Consider the following 24,230-nt stretch of genomic DNA (forward strand, 5'->3'; position numbering starts at 1 on the left):
TATCCCGACGTCGCCTATGAACCCACGACCTATGGTTGGAAAGGTTTTTCAATTATCTAAAACTTTCGTTCTTTGAGTTTTCCCAAATTCCCAATTTATGATAGGGTTATGGCCTCCCGAAGTCAGGTGACCCGAAACGTATATACGGACCAAGATACGGTCACTGTTACGGTCCCGTAACACAAGATACGGACCGTATCTTTGTACCGTATCTTGGTGAAAATTTCCAGTGAGCTTCTGGAAATTTTTGGGACGTTACGGTCCACTGTTACGGCCCGTAACACAGTTACGGTCCGTAACGTCACCGTTACGCCGGGCAAAATTTCCAGCGAATAGGCTTCAGTAAAATGGGCATAACTTTTTGCACAGATGTCCGTTTGACCCCGTAAGATACCGTTGGAAAGCTATTTCAAAGGGCTACAACTTTCATTGAGGAAGTTTTCTCAAATTCCCAACGGATTTTCACTAAAGTTGACTGGAAGGCAGACGTATCGAAAACTTAGCCGATTCTATAGGATTTCAAGTGCCTTACTATTAGCCATATTGAGACGATCATATCTCCTTGCTCCGATCTCTGATTGGCTTGGTCCTTATATCGTTAGAAAGGTATTTCTGCATACTACAACTTCATTGATAGTACCTTCCCAAATTCCAAACCGATCAAGGAGTTATCGCTGCCCGAAATAGGCCCATGAACCATTTTCGCAAAACGTCAAAACCTTAAATGTTTCCACTAGAACTCTAATGATATGAGCTTAGACATAGTTCCAAGATGCGGGGTGTTACAATATCCCCCCCTTGGGATCATTCGTCCTCGAATGATGGGTCATGGTTAAGAATATGGTTGGACATGGCTTGACTACATAAACATGAAGGAAACATAACATGAAACATGGAGACTGAACTAACATAACATGGTTATATGAAAACATGAATACTGAGGCATGAACATGGGCACTGGATAGATGACATGAGCGTGGAACATGAGACATAATATGACATGGGGCATGAAAACTGATATGACATAGTTTCATGAAAACATCAGTGCCCGAACATGAGACATGAATAGCGAAGACATGAACATGAACTTGAACGTGAAACGAGGGCATGAATACATAAGGGACATGACATGAATACTAAAAGTATTTACCTTGAAGTTTATTTGCCTGCTCTTCAAACAAGTAGGGATATCTGGATTTCATGTCTTCTTCGGCTTCCCATGTAGCCTCTTCAACCTTCTGGCTCCTCCATAAGACTTTTACTGAGGCTACTTCCTTAGTTCTCAACTTGCGAACTTGACGGTCAAGAATGGCTACGGGGATCTCTTCATAAGTCAAACCATCCTTAACTGTTATAGTATCAACAGGAACAACCAACGATGGGTCTCCTACACATTTCCTCAACATGGACACATGAAATACGGGATGTACAGCAGCCAAGTCTTGTGGCAACTCAAGTTCATAAGCCACTAGACCGACCTTTCGTAGAATTCTGTAAGGTCCAATATATCTAGGACTTAGCTTCCCTTTCTTGCCAAATCTCATAACACCTTTCATAGGTGAGACTTTAAGGAACACCCAATCATCAACTGAAAATTCTAAATCCCTTCGTCTCACATCTGTATAAGACTTATGGCGACTTTGAGCCGTTTTTAAACGCTCCTGTATTAACTTGACTTTCTCCATAGCCTGATAAACCAAATCTGGTCCTAACAACTCTGCTTCACCTACCTCGAACCAACCAATTGGTGATCTGCACCTTCGCCCATACAGAGCTTCAAATGGTGCCATCCCAATGCTAGCATGATAACTATTATTATAGGAAAACTCGATAAGAGGCAAGTGATCATCCCAATTACCTTTGAAATCCAAGACGCATGCTCTCAACATGTCCTCCAGAGTCTGAATAGTACGCTCTGCCTGGCCATCTGTCTGCGGATGAAAAGCTGTGTTGAGGTTCACCTTGGTACCTAATCCTTTCTGAAAGGATTTCCAGAAGTTCGCTGTGAACTGAGCACCACGGTCTGAAATAATGGACACTGGTGTCCCATGCAATCTGACGATCTCATTAACGTACAGCTTGGCATAATCTTCTGCTGAATCTGTAGTTTTGACGGGCAAAAAGTGTGCTGACTTCGTAAGTCTATCCACAACCACCCAAATTAAATCATGCCTCCTAGTTGAACGAGGTAGACCTAGAATGGTGAGCTTCTGACATAAATAGTTCTCTGAGTCCATCTACATCTGAAACGCATAATCTGCCTTGATATCTCAAGGTACCATTATCTCCCTCCTGCTCAAAAGCTAAGGCTTTCTATTCGTGAATCCTCTCTTTCATCTGCAGCAAGTAGGAATCACCAAACTGCTTCTCTCTAACTTCAATAACTAAGCAGGAATGCCATGTTCTGGGCAATAACTCCACCCACTTCGGAGTTTGAAAGTCAAATTCCTAGCTTGGATAAGAAGTGAACTTCTTTCACCTTAGTTCTCTTGTCTGCCTAAATCATGAGCGTACTTCCCATACTTGATTTTTATTTTTTATTTTTGAGATACTTTCTAAAATACTCATAGTACGGTGGTGCGCTAAGTCTTTCACGAGCACCTTAAAGATTAGAGTCTTGTGCAATGGCACTGCCCTATGACACATAACTGGGCATGATCTTATAGCTTTTCTGTGATCGCCTAATCGATAGTAATTGAACTTGACACGATCCGTTTGACGATCATTCTACTCACTTCAGGTTAGGCATATTCCCTATGGAGGCTATCTCATTATGCCAACCTAACTGAATTAAGGTTCTTCATATCTCATACTAACCTTTCGGGTCTTCAATTATCTCACTGGACTTACTGGAGATTTATGTATCTCCCCCTTAGACCAAGGCTAACGTCTTATACTTACAAATTCTTCTCTTTTGATGGGATCCAATTAACATTCCGTACCTTCTGCAATTCCTTTGTACTCTACAACACTGACTTTTTTTTTTTTTTTGACTCACATCTGACCAATTTCTCATGGAGAAAAGAACTAAATTTACTTACATGAACGGGTTGCTACTGTATTCGTAAACGGCATACTCTATCTTAACGACTTAACTCTGCTCACACTTGTAATTCTTAGGACAACCTCTTTTGAAAACTCTTAAAGGCTATTCTTCTATAGGTTGCTCCCTTACGGCTTTAGCTGATTTCTTCTTCTACTAATCACTCTACTCTGAACTTAAATTAAGCCCTTGTTTTCCAATACACATTCGGATATATCTGAACTGTCACCCACTCAAGGTTTTCATCTGAATAGGGAATCAAATCTTATTTCTCAAAGTCATCCGTAATCATAACTTAGTCAAATCTTATCATTACCGTTGACATGGCTTTTCCAGACATATTACGAACTTATATCTCATTCTCCTTCTATTTCTAGGAAAAATTTTGGCAGAGTTTCCTTTGTATTTCTTACTATCCCAAAACCTGCACGCAGGAAATACCAACAATGCCTCACAAGGCCAGCATATATATACATATATATATCATATCATATCATAGCCACACAGGGCTCCCAATTTCAACACAGTATAAAAATTATGAACTTACCTCATATGTCCAAATCAAACTGTACCTGTTACACTTTCCTGTTTATTTTCCCTTTCAATCTGTAACTGCGGATGGAGTGGGTCCTAATGACCTCCGATAGAAAACTGCCTGCCACCTCTTCCTTGAGATGCTCCATAATTTACCTTTTTCTTGTTGACTTGGCTCCTTTTTCTAATTTCTCTAATATCCTCTCCCTGTTGTATTCCATGCTCAAGGACATTATTTTCATTCAACATACCATTCATTCCACTACACCCCTTCTCGGGCAACTTACATTGTATTCCACTTTCAATAGCACTTGAAGTCTCATTCGTTACCGTAAGTATTGCATAATTGTACCCCCTATGGGTAAACATCCTTACTTGGACCTTGAATTACCTGTTCATCTCCTGCGCATTCGAAACGTACGTAATTCGAGATAAAGAGAAGTTACTTATTGCTCTAAGCTTCATGGCACGATCTAGAGTGGAAAGAAATGAGACAAATCCTGAATGTCTTGGTGGTCAACTGTTTATATGTATGGGGCCCTCACACATATAAAAATGACCCCACTGGACACGGTTTCATAGACTCCCTAAAGACTCTTGAACCTAGGCTCTGATACCAAGTTTTGTCACGCCCCGAACCATGGCCTGGACGTAACACGGCACTCGGTGCCTGACTGCATGTGACCGAGCGAACCACATGGCTTGCTGAATTATTATGATACATAACATAAGCGGAATATAACGTGAATGCATGATGAGCCTTTATAAAACATGGTGAGTCATAATACTTAACAAAATACTTGTTTAAACATGAGTGCGGAAATAACATGAATGAGCCAAAAATGGCTATACGATTCCGGATGTCTGACATAACATAACTGACTTGTCTAGTCTATGAAACCTCTATCATGAGTCTGACTGGAAAACATGCTTACTGGGACAAGGCCCCCACATACCTTAGATGCATAACTAACCATAAAAAAAAAAGTTGACCAAACCCCGAATGAGATGGGGCTCACCAATAAGCTGATACGGATGCTTTGTCCTACGAGCAGATGTATCGTCTCGTATATCGATACTGCATCGTGAAATGCAGGCCCCGGCGATAAAAGGGGACGTCAGCACATTGAATGTACTGGTATGTAAAGCAACTGAATGAAATAACATGGGACGTGAAATAATATGATAAGAACTGAAACTGAAAACCTGGACATGAACATGAGTGTATACATATATATATAAAACATGGTAAAAATATCATAAGTAGGGAGAGCAATAACTTATAACCGATCCATGGTCTGGTGCTTGCGTCCCGCCAGCAGAACACTCAGTCCTTGCCAGGGAACATGAGATTTAATAAAATATGAAAGGATCCAGTCATTATGAGAGATCGTCCGGGACATGGGTGGAGCGATCCTCATCCTACGGTGGCTACGTAGTTTCAGGCTATCTGAAGCCCTCCTCGGTAATTAATGCAACTCCCAAAACATGAACATGTAAAATAGTGGCACTTGCTGCCCATGGTATATCATGAATCGTAACTTGCTTGTACATGGTATTCATGATCATAACTTGCTTGTACATGGTTTTCATGAATCATAACTTGCTTGTACATGGTTTTCATAAATCATAACTTGTAAATATAGTTTCATAAGATAACTTGTCATAATCTTGCAAAACATGTTTTTGATGCATGAGTAATAACAATAGTTCATAATCATGTATATATACTTGACTTCAAAACATGCTTGTAACTTCTGGATGAAATCATAAAGTTTCATATAAACATAATGAGAACACATGAGGAAGAATTCATGATTCATGGATTTAGCTAGGATTCCTAATATCCGTAATGGAGGATTAGGAATACAATAACGAACATAGATACAAAATTCATGTACATACATACATAATTACGGGCTACCAATATGTTGGGTTTAATGCCCTAGGATTTGAACTTCATGGATTTTAAGAAACGGATCATGGGGAAGAACGTAGAGATTCCCACATGTGGGTGGAAGTTCTACATACCTTAACTTCCTGCTTTTGAGCGTATCACAATGTCCTCCAATCCCTTCAACTTTAATCTATAGCAGTACATGTCATAGGGATTCTATGTTAGCAACAATATCCATGCTTTGTTCATCTAAGCATTTTATCAAACACTTGGTGGACATGAAACTCCACAACCCTCATTAATGGTGTTTTCTTCACCAAATCCCCATTCTATTACTTCTAGCAAATTCTAAAATCTCAATTAGATGTAATTAACATCATTCTTCATCACCCATATGAATATAACAATTCCAAGTCAACAATCCAACAACTCTAGCATAGTTCATATGATTCTTTTCAACAAACCAATTATTATTCTCCCAAGAGTTCATCAATTCACAACTACAATTGATTAGGGAGTAGAAACATTACCTTTTTGGGTAGTCACCACGAAATCAACACCCCCAAGTCCGATCTTTAGCTTAAAATGACGGCAACAACTTGTACTACACTTTATCCTTCACGAGCTTCGGGATTTGGGGCCTTAAACTTGGTTGATTTCCTACTTTCTCTCTCTAGCTCTCCTCTCTCTCACTTCCTCTCTCTAAAAATCTGAAATTTGAGGGAAATGGAGGCTGCTAGGGTTTTCATTTCCCTTAAATACTAAGGGGAAAATGGGTTGACCCAACTTGAAAACGGGTTGAGACCTATCTGTCTTAAAACGTCTATATCTCCCTATCCCGACGTCGCCTATGAACCCACGACCTATGGTTGGAAAGGTTTTTCAATTATCTAAAACTTTCGTTCTTTGAGTTTTCCCAAATTCCCAATTTATGATAGGGTTATGGCCTCCCGAAGTCAGGTGACCCGAAACGTATATACGGACCAAGATACGGTCACTGTTACGGTCCCGTAACACGAGATACGGACCGTATCTTGGTGAAAATTTCCAGTGAGGTTCTGGAAATTTTTGGTGTGTTACGGTCCACTGTTACGGCCCGTAACACGAGTTACGGTCCGTAACGTCACCGTTACGCCGGGCAAAATTTCCAGCGAATAGGCTTCAGTAAAATGGGCATAACTTTTTGCACAGATGACCGTTTGACCCCCGTAAGATACCGTTGGAAAGCTATTTCAAAGGGCTACAACTTTCATTGAGGAAGTTTTCTCAAATTCCCAACGGATTTTCACTAAAGTTGACTGGAAGGCAGACGTATCGAAAACTTAGCCGATTCTATAGGATTTCAAGTGCCTTACTATTAGCCATATTGAGACGATCATATCTCCTTGCTCCGATCTCTGATTGGCTTGGTCCTTATATCGTTAGAAAGGTATTTCTGCATACTACAACTTCATTGATAGTACCTTCCCAAATTCCAAACCGATCAAGGAGTTATCGCTGCCGAAATAGGCCCATGAACCATTTTCGCAAAACGTCAAAACCTTAAATGTTTCCACTAGAACTCTAATGATATGAGCTTAGACATAGTTCCAAGATGCGGGATATGGTCATATTATACGGACCGTATAACTTTATGCGGACCATATAACTTTATGCGGACCGTATAACTTTATACGGACCGTATAATATGTCCATATAACTTCCGCCTCACTTTTGTATAAATTCAAGCCTTCTGTTCTTTTATTTCATTATTCACAATTTCAAGCCCTAGCAACAATCCAAAACATCAAGGTAAGTCAATCCAAACCCTTCCAACTCAATTCTAACATATATTCTAATAATCTAAGCAATAAATCATTGTTCCTAAACTAGGGTTTTCAAGAAAACTCATCTCAAGGTTCAAAAATTCAAGATTTTGGAAATCTTCTTCAAAGTTAAAATCTTTAATTCAAGTTTGGAGCATTACCAGGTATGTAGAGTTACCATCTACGTGTGAGAACATTATTGTTCTTCCCCACGCCTCATAATCCATAAATTATGATTCTCTACTAAAACTAGGGTTTCTACACCATGTTCATGACAACCCTAGGTCCATGTCCATGAATAGATTATGTATGAATTGCTATTATTCTATCATTGTGTTCTTAATAACTCCATATGATTATTGAGAATCAGTCTGTAATCCATGAAAACCCATATCTTGTATTCCATGGAAGAGCATGCATGTTTTTAATTAAGAATGATTATTTTATGAATATCCTACATGTACGCAGTTTTTGCAACTATATTAGATAATTACTTTCATGCCATGATACAAGATACATACATGCTAAATACAAGTTATTTCATGAAACCATGTTTACAAATTATTTCGTGAAATCATGATTACAAGTCAAGTACAAGTTAATTCACGAAAATCATGGGCTTCTTAGCCAATTATATCATGTTCATGTTTTTGGGAGTTGCACAGAGATTACCGAGAAGGCTCGGATAGTACGAAACTACGTAGCCACGTAGGACAAGGATCGCTCCGCCCGCTTAGGACGATTCCTTAATTTTACCTTTGAATGGATCCATCGGCACGTTACCACCTTATACCACCGGCAAAGTATGGGGGCTCTGGCTGTCCCGAGGTACCGGACTCCACGTATCCATGGGGTGATATCATGTTGTCGGTTTATGAAATGCTCTCCCTACTTATCATGTTTTATTCATGTTGTCGGTTTATGAAATGCTCTCCCTACTTATCATGTTTTATTAATGTTATATATATATATATATATATGTACCCATGCTCATGCTCATATTCATGTCCAGGTTTTCAGTTTCAGTTCTTATCATGTTATTTCTTTCAGTTGCTTTACATACTAGTACATTCAATGTGCTGACGTCCCCTTTTATTGCCCGGGGGCCTGCATTTCACGATGCAGGTACGGATTTACAGGATGACGCCTCTGCTCATTAGGATCTGCACGTGCCTGGGCTTATTGGTGAGCCCCACGTCTCATTTGGGGTTTAGGCATTGTCTTTCTTTATTTAGTTTTGCATCTAAAGGTATGCTGGGGGCCTTGTCCCAGCAAGTACGTTACGTGTTTCAGATTCATGTTAGAGGTTTCATAGACAAGACAAGTGTCATGTTAGACCTCCAGAGTTGGTTAGCCGGTTTGGCTCATTTATGATATTATCCGCATTCATGACCTAATCAAGTATTTATGTTTAATATTATGACTTACTATGTTTTATAAAAGCTCATCATGCACTTCACATTATATTTCCACTCATGTATGCCTCATGATGATTCAGCAAGCCATGTGTTCGCTCGGTCACATGCAGTCAGGCACCGAGTGCCGTGTTACGCCAGGCCATGGTTTGAGGCGTGACACCAATCTCCCATGTCTATGTTCAGCATCTCCAAAAAAGGCGAGGTCCGCAAAAGGCTAGCTACTCCATAAGATATAAACTTGGTATACACCTCAATTGTTAGACATTTGCATCTCAACTCTGGAAGCGGCACTCCTTCGAGTTGCAACATGAACACTACCTGGTGAAATAATTCCAATGCAATTAGTAAAGAAAGAAGCAACCAAAAAAAAAAAAAGAAAAAATCAATGATAAATCTAACCATGTAACCACTTTCAAGGAACAACAATGTATGAAAAGCTAGTTACTAAAATAATCTATTGCCAGTAAAGTTATATCCAACTTCAGGAAGTAGACAGGAAGATCATAAAATGTAACAAAAGGTGAAGAGAAGATCATCCTATATACATATAAAAAAAGAATTCCTTCCAATTATTTAACCAAAATATATTTTCTCGTTGAGATTTTCATGTATACAAAAGTTCATAATTGTATCAGATTCTGAAGGCTATTCTCTTTCTCCGGTTTACATGCTGCTACTCTTAGCTAAAATAAAACAGAGAATAAGGCCTTTGACATGGAAAACAAACCTTTGCAAACCAATTTCCAATTATTGGCTCAGTTGCATAAGTCAACTTTTGAAGAGAGTCCAGAACAAGGTTTCTGAAAACTTGATGAAATTCACGACAACTATAATCATCAAAGGTGGTACAACAAATGTTAAAAGTGAAGTTGGCAGTAACCAAAGAGGAGACATTTACTAGCCTGCACTTGAGATCTCCAAAATGTTCTGTTAGCTCTAAATGCTGAACAAGTGGGGCGAAAATTTCAAGAACATGATCAGGTTCTTCGTAAGAAAAGCTCCTATAGAAATTCAAATTTAGTCTCTTTAAATTTGAAGAATTGATTTCTAGATGACGAAATCCCCCAAACATTGACAACTCCAGAGTTTCCAAAGCAGGACAACTTGACAGTAATTTCACAATATCGTCATCGTCTAACCTTATGGTCCGCAACTTTAGACTCTTTAGAGAGTTTCAAGCTGTAATCTGTCCTTTATCAAACACCCAACAGCTCAAATTTAATGTAATCAATGACGAACAAGTGTACATACATAGAGGCAATTCATAGGAGAGATCTTCAGCAAATGCATAAGCGTATAACACACATCTTCCACTTTGTTTTCCACAGCAAAACTGAGTCATTCCCTGATTTTCAAGTCCCTTTCAGGAACTACAAATGAAAAGAGATGGAATTCTTTTATTTTTGAGCAAGCGGAATGAGTTAAAATGTGGTCGACAAAGGAGATGAAGTTTTCTGGTTTCTTGAAAGTTTCAGCAATGAAATTGAAGTTATAAACAGAAGTCCAGAGATAATGCCACCTCTTTGAGAGAACACATGATTTGACCGCATCATTTGTAGGCAAAAGGAACAGTATTTGTACGAGAAAGTGAGTCCGGCAACTGATTGATACGATCATCTTCAGTGAGTCCATTCTTTTGTTTCTTGGAAGCCATTGTTTTGGGTGCAAAAGGGGTTTGGAATCGTTTCATCACTCAACACTTTAGTTCTTGGAAACAGATGGAAAGTAAACAGACGCAAGAGCAAAAAAAATCTGGAAAATAGTGGTTTCAGTCCTTCATTTATTGCTTTATTCTAATTTTAATCCCTAAGTTATTCAGCTTAGCGCATTTGGCCTTAGTGCCATTTCTTCATTTTTTTTTTTTGCTTCAATTCCTCGTTAGATTCCTTTTTATAACCTCCAAAATCTCAAAAGATATTCGCATTTACTTAGAGATATGTGATTGACCTTTGGGCAATTGCTGTTTTGAATGGGTCAATCATCTATCCTTTATTGATATTCTCTATTGTGTTCAATTACAAAGCAACGATGTGTGCTGATAAATAGTTGGTGATAGTTCATGTAAGAAACGCAAATACCTGATAGTTCAGGTACAAAACTTGCAAAAAGAAGTGATAAGTTAGGTGTGTTTTTGACCGTTATCTCTTTAAAAAATGAGTATTAATATAACATGGCATGCAATGTAATAATCATGTGAGAAGTAGAGTGATTTCATTGTGATTAAGAAAGTGAATTTACTCAATAGTTCCGTCAAGCAGGGGGGCTATTTAAGAAATTAACTCGTGCACACTCCAAAAGAAACAATTAACATTGAATTCTTAAAAGGCTGTATCCATTTACTCTGCCTTTGCTACCAAACCTAAGAAAAAGAAGGGCAAAGGAGACAAGTTATAGAATGGTGCTATAGCGTGTACTGATAAATGTCCATTATCTGCTGATGTTTGGCTCAACCGCTCAAATTCAATTGAAGAAGTTCCAAACAAACTCTGGACAAATAATTCCCTATTATTCGTGTTGGCCCCAACTCCAGGACCTTAATCAAGTTTTACATTTGCCTCCAAAGTTGTCAGGCAGAGCATAAGTTGCTCCACTTGTTCTATTACTGACTACTATTGTTTTCTGGAACTCACACGAATTACAAGTACAAGGAAATATCAATCAAGTTAGAGGTTTAGATTTGTTTTCAGAAGAAAGAAGTTTATGGGGGTATATTCCGATCAGTGATCAAAGGTCACTTGACTGTACATATGCTAATCAAATGGAGATAACTGCATAAATCATATTTCATGAAAAAATGGTCAATTTAGGAGCGTGATTATATCGGAAGAAATCGTGGGAAGAGTATCAAAAACTAGAAGATGAAAGGAAGAAGAAATTATAGCTTCGAGAAAAAGCTAGCGCTTCCTATCTGGCTTAAACAACCGATGCTGAAAAAACAGAGTATTTGTCCAAGAATTACATTGCAGGGTGTGTTGGATAGAGCAAAGATGTAATATCATTGAACGTAATGCAAAAATTTAGAGTCAGGTTGTCAAAGATTAGCAAACAATCGACACAACTGACCAATATTGTCTGCACTTATCCAAAGTTCAATTTACTGGTACCATTCCTCACAAACATTATCCTACAAACCCAAAAGAACAGTAGTTTACCCCAAAAAAAGGGGGAGAAAAGATACCAGCGACTCTTTCGCATGAGATTTATCAAGAAAGCTGGTATTCCACAATCTTTTGCAACACCTTGTAAGCTATATGAGCAAAGTCAATGAAGATTTCAGGTTGAAGATTTCAGGTGAATCAACAGATGTACCAAACCGAATGGTCCTATATTACGTCCTTAAGTTCAGGTAAAAGCATTACAACTGGCTACACACTTCTTGAGATAAACATTTAAGCAGTACAAACCTCTTCATTCTGAGAAAATAATACCTTCATGTCATGGACAAAGGCGGCAAAAAATAACATTTCATGAGCTTAAATATCAGAAAAAGAGTGGCTTGTAGATCTGCCCATCTTGATAGATCTAGGAAAACAAGCCTAGTACAAGAAAATCCGAAACACATGTTGAACATCCAGAGTGCAACAACAAAAGCTTCACGAGAAACCGAGCAACCATAACATTTGGTATGTCATTAGAGTAAGATAACAAGAACATATAGTTATATAATTTATACAAACAAGTTCAAGATTTTCGTCAGCAGTATATCAAAACCTAAATATTATATTTCCCGAAACATAAAACTACATGTGATCTAGTCATGGCCCTCACTCCTGGAAAATAATCATTGAATTGGTAGCGGATCATGGGCAGCCAATTGAAATAAATATTGGGACACAGTTCATTGAACATCTTGCACTTCTTTTCTCTTGATACGCTAACAAATTTTTCCAGTACTTTTGCATCGTTAATAGAATTTCTGAAAGTTTGGAAAGACTCATCAAAACCACCTTTGGAATGGAACACTCGTTCTTTTCCATGAAGTATGTTTTCAAGTCTGACAGTACAGGCTAATTTACTGTCTTTTTCTGGAACTCAGGCGGATAGCCTATTCAGAAGAAAGACGCTTAGGGGGTATTGTGATCATGTGTCACTTGATATCTGCAAACTTGTAAGCATATCTTCTATGAAAGCTATTTGAAGAAATAAGTAATGCAGGGAGATCGAAAAGCAACATGTACACTTAGCATGAGTGTGATAATATCAGAGGAAAAAGTACTGGAACCCCAGAACAATAGTTTTATCAAAACAAAGGCGAAACATAAACCAAAGTACCAAACTACTACTGACAATATTTATCAAGAGAGTTGTTGTTCCACAAAAAATTTCATAACCCCTTGTAAGCTGTCCCGGCTAACTAAATTCTACCTGAAGAATGGAGATTTAAGGGAATCAAAAAGATAGGTCCAAGAAATACAAAGATACAGTACCACAGTAACCCTCAATCACAACTGCTAAAATTATTACGTTAAACAAACAATGCAGACCCCTTTCTTCCACGAAAAATGTCAAAATAGGGAACCAATTCACAATCAAGGACCTGGATGTTATTGACAAAGGAAGGTACCAAAACACAACATTTCATGCAGCTAATTATTTTTAAAAATGTGGCTTGCTGATCACACCTATTCCAAGAAAACAAGAGTTCCAAGAAATCTCAATGCACATGTACAAAATCTAAAATGCAAACAAAAGCTTCATGAGAAACCAAGCTACCATAACTGCTATGCAATAAAGGTAGGTCTAAAAGTATAGTAATTAGTAACATAGAGAAGTTAACTATTCATGATTGCATGGAGGTGTTTATCAAAAACTCAAAATAAGGCTCGACATTTCTTGTACACTGAGACAGAAAACTACTTGCAGCCCAACCACGGAAATTTCATTTCTCGAAGATAATCATAGAAGTGGTGGATGATCTTGGGGAACCTAACAATTTCTCAGCCAATAGAAATAAATATTTGTACGCACAGTTCATCGAACATGCCTGACAACTTCTTTTCTTTGATATGATGACAAACTTCTCCAAAACTGTTGCATTCTTTAATAGAAAATCTGAAAGTTTGAAAAGATTCTTGACATAGGCCCAATCGAGATGATCCTTCAAGCACATTGAGGAGGAGATGACAATCTTAACGTTCTTGAGGTTGGGAAACCCAAAGCTTGAAATCAAACTCTGCAAATCAATATCATCTGCTTTGGCCAAATCTCGTAACTCATAGCAGCAGAGGGAAGCAGCAGGCAGGGATGCATGTCAGCCTAGTGGAAATTGTGTAAAAGCGAAACAAAATATGATTTCACAGTAGAAGTGTCCGGTACAGAAGAATTTCAGAGCCAACAAATTTAAAAATAACTGGAAAAATGAATATAATGGCTATTCCTATCATAAAAATTGGCGCAGGTAACCCAAAGATTGATAGTGCAAACAAGACCACAACCATATTAGTGTGAAGCTTTACAGTGACATAAGCAAAGCCTCTTACTGATAATTAAGGATATATTTGTGTTACCCTTGTTCTTCAGAAACAACTTGCGGGGGTTTGATTAAAAAATAAAAAGCAACACGAAATTACATGCTTAGCTGCTATTTCTATGTTGAGTGTCTCCACATGAGGCAAGGCTACAAAGGCCAGCCGCTCCATACACATAGTCTTTTCAATATACAACTCTAGCGTCAAATATTTGCATTTCAATTCTGGAATTGGCTCCCCTTTGAACTGCAGCGTGCACAATGTTGGGTCCATCCCTTATTTTAGGGAAGAAAACACTTCCCTTGTTTTGAGGAAGAAAACACTTCCCTTGTTTTAAGGAAGAAAACATCTTCCTTGTATTTGGCAAGTTGTCGAGTGCTTGCTTGAGTCACCAATGACATCAATAGGTTCATCTCACACCTATAAATAGGTATAAAAAATCATTTGCTAAACACACCAAATTGAAGAAGACATAACATCCCAAAAGATCTAAGAGAAATACTCTTATTTGAAAGGCCTAATAAGAAAGGTCTTTGAGAGAATTTTGTGTAGTAAAATTCTTGAGTGTCATTGGGATTGGGGTTGTGAGGTTGAGACCAGTTGTAAACATGGAATATTTCTTCTTTAATAAGATGCCTACGAAAATTTGGAAGCGTAATCCGCTCTCACGTGAGGGTGAACCGCGCTCGTAGTTTATTTATTCTTCGACATCACGGCGTAAAGGTTATACTAAAAAGATTGGTATTTAAGTGGTCCTTTTGCAACTTATAAATTTCAAGGTCATAAAAAGTCGGATTTGGGATTTTCAATCAACACAAGGATACCAAGGAGCAAAGCAACGGGTTGTGTTGTGATTTAGAAACGATGGGAGAAGATGGTTTCGACGACGGCGGTGAATCATGGTCTATTTTTGCACTAAGGCATGCCAAAAGGAAGATTATTTATATACCTTCGAACCTCGAAAAACCGATCCGAATGAAGCTAATCCAAACTATGATCTCGGGCGACGGACAATCTAAAAAAAATTCGCCATAAAATGCCAAACATTAGCTAACGTGGCAAAGAAAAGACCATTCATTCCAACTATTCTGAAGGTATTGTACGATATGTATGAGAAACCTTCGGCAAATAATAAGGTATTTCTCGTGAAAAACTATTTCATCTCTAAAGATGATGGAAAATGCAACTTTGCCACAAAATAACCAACCTAGCAAATCGATCATCATCGGTAAAAATTGATTTTGATATGACAATAGTAACTCTCTTTGTTGGCATCATGCGAAGTACAACAACCACAACAACAAATGATTAATACACTAATTCCTTATGTTTATCCAGCCCCTTTTTCAATGTTAGATCGTATCATCATGAACAGCCGGGACTCCGGAGCGTCGCAAATATACTACATATATTGAATAATCATAACTATAATCCCTGCATTTCGACCAACAAGAGCAGCCGAAGTCGAAAATTACCACAAACAGCCCCCAAAATGTCACTACAAAACAGCCACGAAATTTATAACAAGCAGCCCCAAAACAGCCACAAAATTCATCACAAAACAGCCATGAAATTCATTACAAAACAGTCCCCTAGCCGAGAGCAGCCCTCTTGTTGCTTTCCTCATTTTTAAGCCATGCTTTGTATCACAATCCACAATATAACGATAAAATTTTCGGCAGATATACGAATTACATAAGCGTACAATAAGCCTTAGATCAGCCCACAGATTGGCACAACATCAATCTTGAGTTATCAAATGGATTTCCAACTAGAATTCATAAAGTTACGACATGTTCCAAACATTAAGCGATATTCATTCGTTCATTGTCATATAATATGACCCATTTTGGTAACACTACACATATACAAAATGGATAAGGTGCTATGGTACTTCACCTAACAATGATCATAATCAACTAACTAGGCATTAATTCATAAATTCAATCACAACATAACAACACCCATTTACACGGCATTGTCCACATACACAACTCACTTCCAACATTTCATATTTCATGATTTTCCTCCAATTTACAAATGGCAATAATATAACCTTCATAACACAAAAACAAGATCAACCTCTTGACCTTTTTCTTCAACTTCTCGGACAAACAAAAAGCGAGGGTTTCCAAAAGATGAGAAATAGTGGATTGAAGGTCGAAAACGATGGTGCACACGCTGTGGGGACCTCAATATCCCTCTCTTGGAGGATCACATCAACAAAATATTTTTGGATTCAACCAAGGTGTGGGTTTATTTTATTTTTCTCTTTCCTAATAAATCCGATGTGTTTAGTTTTTTTCTAAAGATGTAAAGGAATGATAAAGATGACAAACCTCGAGTTGAAGTGTTTGAGGTCCGATAAGTTGCGGAGAATACATTGATGGTGATTTTGCCGGTATTGTGCCGATAATGGAATCAAGATGATTAAAATTGTCCACAACGCCGCGACCAAATGGAGTAGCCAAAGAATGAACTAAAATTGAACAATTTTCGAATTTCAAACTACACTCGGGACTTTTTACCCAAATTTTCCTAATCGTTCCATACCAACAAATTCGGTTCAACTTATTTCAAAATAAAATCGGGTCAAAAAAATCTTTCATTTCGAAAGTGTTGTCCTTCACTTATCATAATTAGTTCGGATTGTTGATATGTACTAAAATACTTGATCCAAAATCAAAAGTGTTACTTTATTACGTTATGGTGACAATGCAGGTTATCGATTTTGGGATGAAAAATGTCAAAATAGGAAGATCATCACAATCAAGGACCTGGATGTTATTGACAAAGGAAGGTACCAAAACACAAAAAATTCATGTCGGGACAATTATTCGGAAATAGTGATTTGAGGGACTTTCCGCTGATCACACCTATTACGCCAAGAAAACAAATAATCCAAGAAATCTCTCAATGCACATGTACAAAACAAATCAACGACAAAGCTTCATGAGAAACCAAGCTACCATAATGCTATCCAATAAAGGTAGGTCTAAAAGTATAGTAATCCGTAACATAGAGAAGTTAACTATTCATGATTGCATAGGGGTGTTTATCAAAAACTCAAAATAATGGCTCGACTATTTCTTGTACACTGAGACAGATGAAACTCCTTGCAGCCCAATCATACATGGAAATTTCATTTCTCAAAGATAATCATTGAAGTGGTGGGTTTATCGGATAAAGGAAGAACCCAATTTCTCAAGCCAATATAAAGCAAATATTTGCAACAGTTCATCGAACATGCCTCGAAACGCTCACAAGATATGTGACAAAGTTCTCAAAAAGTTCAACATTCTTTAATAGAAAATCTGAAAGGTTGTCGAAAGATTCTTGACATAGGCCCAGGATGAGATGATCCTTGGACAAGATACCGGACATTGCAGGAGGAGATGTCAATTTAACGGAAAAGCAACTTGAGGTTGGGAAACCCAAAGTGGATATCAAACTCTGCAAATCAATATCATCTGCTTTGGCCAAAATCGGAAACGATTGCAAGGTTATGTTAATGCAGCAGGTGGTGATGTTGACAAAGCAGGTTCGCCAAATGCATGTCAGCCTAGGAAAGAACAGGCTGGAAAAGTGTGAAGACAAATTAAAATTATGTCTTTGGGAGAAGAAGTGTCCCTTATTTTAGAAGAAAACAGAGCCAACAAATTTAAAAATAACTGGTTTTAAGGAATATAAACATCTTCCTATCATAAAAATTCAAGTGCTTGCTTGGTAACCCAAAGATCGATAGAGCATCTCACCTATAAATAGGGAAGCTTTCTCATTTGCTAAACACACAAGAAAGACAACACATCAACCAAAAATCTAAGAGAAATACTCTTGACATAAGAAAGCCTCTTACTGATAATCTTTGAGAGATATATTTGTGTAGTAAAATTCTTGAGTTCATTGAAATTGGGGTTGTGAGGTTGAAAATTGTAAACACTTGCAACATTTCTTCTTTAATAAGATGCTTAGCTGGACGTAGCTCTCACGTTGAGGGTGAACCACATATAGGCGTGTGTGTTATTTAAAAGGCCAGCCGCTCCATACACATAGATTGGTTTTAATGGTACAACTCTGACCCTCAAATATTTCTGCATTTCAATTCAAAAGTCGGATTTGGGATTTTAAATCCTAACACACAAGACCTGGTGCAGTATTACCAATGAAGCTAGTAAAGACTAGAGAAAGCAATAAAAATGACAAAAAGAAAGTACTCCACAGCAGAGATAGTGTTGTCACAAATCAAACCATTTTAACGCGTTAAGCAACATCAATTTACAAAAATTGTGGTGTAGAGGTATACCTTTTGACGATATGAAAAAAGAAATACCCGACCTCGAAAATTGACAAAGAGATTGCAAAAAGGTCCACAAGTTTCTCTCTCTTATTAACTTTTTAACTGAGAAATCCCCGAGGGCAGGAGGCCCATGGTTTGAAAGTCCGTGGACAACGAGCCCACCCCTCTACCCTTCTCGACAAGTCTCTATAACAAATCTAATTGCTTTTGTGAAATTTGTGCAAAGTTTCTCCATTGTATAATTTTTATCCGCAAGTGCCTGTTAATAATCAATGTGAAAAAATAAGGACTTTTGAGGTAAAAACAAACCTCTATGAACCACGTTCCAATTGTTATCTCGCTTGCACAACTCAACTTTTGAAGATAATCTTGGACGAGAATCTCAAAATCTTGATGATAGTCCCGACGACTGTCCTCCTCCTCATCATCAGAATCTTGATCATTATCCTCGAAGTCTTTGATACATGTAATGTTGAAACTAAGCTTAGCATTAACCACGGAGGACACATCTACAAGCCTACACTTGAGATCACTAAGATCTCCTGAAATCTCCAAATGCTGAAGATAGGGGGCAACAATTTCCAAGGAATGATCAATTCCTCCATCATCATAATATGTATGCAAATTCAGTATCTTCAATTTTGAAGTCCTAATTTCCAGGCGATTAAAACCCATAAAAATCGATAATTCCATAGATTCCAATGCAGGACAGCCCGATAGTAAGTTCACAATATGGTCATCAGATAACATCCCAAACTCTAATTTTATGCTCTTTAAAGATTTCCAGGCAATTGGCACATGAGCATCATAGTGAAAAAACTTTTCCAAAACTAATGTTATCAAGGACGAACATGTGTATAAACATTCAGGCAATGCAGCACAAACATGATCCGTAGAATATGATCGGAGTGTCACATTTTCCACTTTCTTTTCAACAGCAAAACTAAGCCATCGGTTGATGTCAGACTTGTATGCATCAGACTCATGGCTGTCGAGTTCGAATGTTTTAATTTTGGAAGAAACAGAATGACCTAATACATAGTCAACATAGGATACGTATTCTTCACAGTAGTCTTCAGTACTAAAAGAGAAGGTATCAAGTGAATGCCAGAGATAGCGCCACCTTTTTGAGAGAGCATTTGTAACGAGTGTTTCATCTGTGGGCATAAGAGAGAGAATGTGAAGGAGAAGAGAGTCTGGCAACTCACTGATTCGGTCTACACGTGTTTCTTCAACTCTCTTTTCCCCGGAATCCATGCTTGTTTTTTCGTCCAGACAGCCTAAAGGGTTTTGATAATTTTCCGGTGCACCGCTTTCCCTTTGTCTCTTTTAAAATTTAATTTAATTTAACGGAAAAGGCTCAAATATATGGTAACTATCGAAAATATTTCATTTATGCTTGGCTACAAATCGATAGTTTGGCTCATTTATCTTTATCGAACTATAGGAAGTGGTTCATTTATGTCGTCGAACTATAGGAAATGGGCTCATTTATCGCCACTCATCAATAGTTTGACTCGTTTATCCATCGTCGTCAATAAAAATGACTCATCCATGCCATATTTCATTAAAGATGGTTTTACAATACCATATATGACACGTGGCCTCCAACTAGATTATGATTGAGGGTGGGTAAAGTGTATGGGTCGGATTTTTTTATTAATTTGGTATTTAAAATTGGGTTGGTTTAATTAAATGACGTAGACCTCTAATTGGATGTCACGTGTCATATCTGGTATTATAAAATCGGCGTTAATAAAAAAATGACATGGATGAGTCATTTTGGTAACAGGCGATGGCATAGATGAGTCAAAATATTGATAAGTGGCATAAATGAGTCATTTCCTATAGTTCGATTAAGCATAAATGAGTTAAACTAACTGACGAGTGGCATAAATGAGCCATTTCCGATAGTTGGATAGCATATTTGAGCCTTTTCCGTTAATTTAATACACAAAATGAGGGCAAACTTAAGGACCCGTTTGGCCACGACAATTTTTCACTTTTTTCCGGATTTTTTTTCCACTTTATCTGAAAATTTTAGAATTTGGAAAACAACTAAAACCTTTTTTTCACCTTTCTTTTACCTTTTTCACTTTCAGTCCATTCAAACAACCAAATACTTTTGCAAAAACTATAATCAAACAGGACTCAAACTTCAAATCCAACTTCAAAATTACAGATAAAGTGAAAATATTTGGCTTTCATGGCCAAACACCTACTAAATTTATAAGAGTATTCAAAATTAAACTGAGTTTAATAGTTTAGCTTACCCATGTCCTTACCGTTTAATAGTTGGTCCAAATATGCTAATCAGAGCCTCCCTAATTAACGTTTAACTCATATACTCCTTCCGTTTTAAAATAGGTGATGTTTTTAACTTTTTATTTTATTTCAAAATAAGTGATTTTTCACAAAATCAAGGAAACATTAATTATTTTCTTCTAATTTTACTCTTATTTAAATAAATGTAGTTTAGATGGCCAAGAAATCATTAAGGTCTGTTTGGAAAGCCACCTGGTAATTGGAATTGGTATAATTTAGTAGGAGCCTGTTTGTAAAGCCACCCATGTAATTGGAATTGAGTGTAATTGTGTGTAATTACACAGTTTGGCATGTTTGTCAGGCCAAGTAATTACATTATCAGCATGTAATTGGGTGTGATTGGGAAAGGGTAATTACACTCTCCAATTCTCAAGGAGGAGTTGAGAATTGGGTATAATTACATCCTGTAATTACATGATTGCTTTTTAATTTCTTGTTTTTTTCTTTTTATTTTAATTTATTTTCTTTTTAATTTATTTTTATTTCTCTATTATTTAGATTTCTTTTTTATTTTTATATTTTAAATTATTTTTATTTTTAAAATATTTTTTATCTTATTTTATGTTTTATTTTCTTTCTTCTCATTTCCAACCTTTACTTCTTGTTATTCCATGTAATTGCGAGTATTTTTTTTTTCTTATTTTCTTTATTTAGTGCAACTACGTTATTATTCTAGTTTTTAAAATTACACTTCCTAAAATTTGAAAGAATGAGTCATTAACAAATTTGGCATATAACGGGTGATGTTATTAAAGTAGAATTTCGTTGTTGAATGAAGTTCTAGACTTATATATGTTTTTCACTTTCTTTTGAAATATTTACTTAAGTTATTTTGGAACTTATTTCATCCTATGTTGGAATTTGACATAAAAGTTTCATGTTAAACTTTTTTTTTTTTTTTTGGATTTTGAATTTACATTTTTTATTTCAATTTATTTGCTTTAGTATTATTCACTTGTTGTTTTACATTGCACGTTGTTCATCTTTTCCACTTACAATTGATACATTATTTTTTTGTCAAACCTTTGAATAATGTTATGACATTATAAATATAAATATTAATCTTTTTGTCAAACATCCAGCTATGATGTTCTTACAAAATGTGTGCTCTTAATTTTTGTAATTAATTAAATTAAACCATTATTAATTTGAAAAATTTATACAATTACTTTTACAATATTACTTACAAATATGTGATTATTGATTAATATATTTTTAAGAAACAATATGTATCTGAAATACCTAATTTAATATATTATTTATAAAGGCACATAATTGTCAAATATTAATTTTTATTTTTAAAATTTAATCAAACTGTATAATTACATTTGTACAACCAAACACTTGTAATTACGCTGTAATTACGTTATTCCAAACAAACAAGTTCTCGTAATTACTACCCTAGTAATTACACCAATTCCGATTACCAGGTGGCTTTCCAAACAGACCCTAGGGTAGTAATTACACAGCCTAGTAATTACAAACTATAGTAATTACGAAGACCTATTTGTTTGGAATAACGTAATTACAAGCGTACTGTTTGGTTGCACAAGTGTAATTATATAGTTTGATTAAATTTTAAAAATAAAAATTAATATTTAACAAATATGTGCCTTTATAAATGACATTAAATTAGGTATTTAAGATACATATTGTTTCTTAAAAATATTTAATAATCATATATTTGTAACTAATATTGTAATAAATAATTGATATATATTTCTCAAATAAATAATGTTTTAAATTAATTAATTGTAAAACTAAAAGCATAGATTTTGTAAGAATCATGGACGGTATGTTTGAGAAAAATTATTAATATCTATAAATATAGTGTCATAACATTATTCAAATGTTTGAAAAAATAAATAATTTGTCAATTCTAATTGAGAAAAGAACGACATGAAATGTGAAACAACAAAGCAATGCTACTAAAGCAAATAAACTAGAACCGAAAATATAACATAAATTCAAAATCTATTTTTTAAAACACTCTTATGTCAAATTCCAAAATAACATAAAATAAGTTACAACATAACTTAAGTAAATATAATTCAAAAGAAAAGGAAATATAAGCCTATAACCTCGTTGCAATATAGCTATGCTAAATGAAGAAAAATAAATAACAAATAAAAAAAACTAGACAATAATATAGCTATGCTAAATGAAGAAAAATAAATAAAAAATAAAAAAATACGAGCAATTATATGGAATCACAAGAAATAAAGTTTGGCAAATGAGAAGAAAGAAAATGAAAGATAAATAATGTAAAAAGAAAAATATATTTTAAAAATAAAAATAATTTTAAAAGTAAAAATACAAAATAAAAATAATAGGAAAAAATAAATTAAAAAGAAAAGAAATTAAAATAAAAACAAAAAGGAAAGAAATTAAGAAGTAACCCTGATATAATTACATCATGTAATTACACCCAATTCTCAGCCCCCCACCCCTCTAACCCACCCCACCCCCTCCCCCCATTGAGAATTGAAGAGTCTAATCATTACTCTCTCCGGATAAAAAAGAGCATGCATTTAGCCTTTTTTTCTTGGATAAAAACTAAAACAGTGTCCACTTATCAAATTAAGAAAGAATTACCTTATTTTTTTAGATTTACCCCTATTAAGTGCTATGTGATCAAATCTCAATACCTATTTCATTAGGGATAGTTTAGTCAAATTACCTAAAAAAAATTTAAGAGTTAGTATTTTCTTAAGGGATGTGCAAATGGCTAAGTGGACACTCTTTTTTTATTCAGAGGGAGTACCTCTCAATTATACCAAATTATATGCTGGCCATGTAATTACTTGGTCTGACAAACATGCCAAACTGTGTAATTATACCTAATTACAATCACATGGGTAGCTTCCCAAGCAGGCCCTAAAAATCTACTTCTTTTTCAAGGTATTTGATTAATGGTAAAATAGTAAAAACAATTCTTACTTTCTAGGAGTGAGTAGTTTTCTTAAAGAGTCTAAGCTAAAAACACCACTTATTAGAAAACGGTGGGATTATATCCTTATTATTACGTTCAATAGTTGGTCCTATATGTCATTAATTTAACTGAAGCCCCAATTGGCCTAATTAACTTATTAATAACCGAATAGAACACAGATATGTTCTTATCGTATGCAAATTGAGCACATATGCCATGCGTTAATAATATCATGAATTATACTCAATTAAATTCGATTTTCCATATTTAACCAAGTAAAAAATTAGTTTTTTTTTTGGCTGACAACCCCTTCCAACCCCATTGATCTTTTACAACGGTGTTTTCCCGATGAGAAAATCAACTCTTGAGGATTTTCATTATTCTGTATTTTTTTTAATTTGGACACTCTAATTAAACTTTTAACGTAAATTTCACTGTTTTTTTCCTTTATAATAACCTGATGGAAACTATCTAGTCCTTAATTTAGGGCACAGGTGTAGTATAGAGAATA

General features: G+C 36.0%; 2 protein-coding genes across 2 annotated transcripts; both read right to left on the bottom strand.

The window, feature by feature from the left end:
• Positions 1–8,826: 8,826 nt before the first annotated feature.
• Positions 8,827–10,351, bottom strand: LOC132034875 (probable F-box protein At1g60180). The gene is made up of 3 exons (XM_059425215.1): positions 10,268–10,351; positions 9,421–9,859; positions 8,827–9,011 (listed from the first exon to the last, which is right to left on the bottom strand). The coding sequence occupies exons 1-3, from the start codon at positions 10,349–10,351 to the stop codon at positions 8,827–8,829; spliced, it is 708 nt and encodes a 235-aa protein (XP_059281198.1).
• Positions 10,352–18,648: 8,297 nt separating this feature from the next.
• LOC132034876 (F-box/LRR-repeat protein At3g26922-like) lies at positions 18,649–19,719 on the bottom strand. The gene has a single exon (XM_059425216.1). It carries the CDS (start codon positions 19,717–19,719, stop codon positions 18,649–18,651), a length of 1,071 nt encoding a protein of 356 aa, XP_059281199.1.
• Positions 19,720–24,230: the final 4,511 nt, after the last annotated feature.

This window comes from Lycium ferocissimum, chromosome 10 (assembly GCF_029784015.1).
Source record: "Lycium ferocissimum isolate CSIRO_LF1 chromosome 10, AGI_CSIRO_Lferr_CH_V1, whole genome shotgun sequence".
In the NCBI taxonomy this organism is placed as follows: Eukaryota; Viridiplantae; Streptophyta; class Magnoliopsida; order Solanales; family Solanaceae; genus Lycium; species Lycium ferocissimum.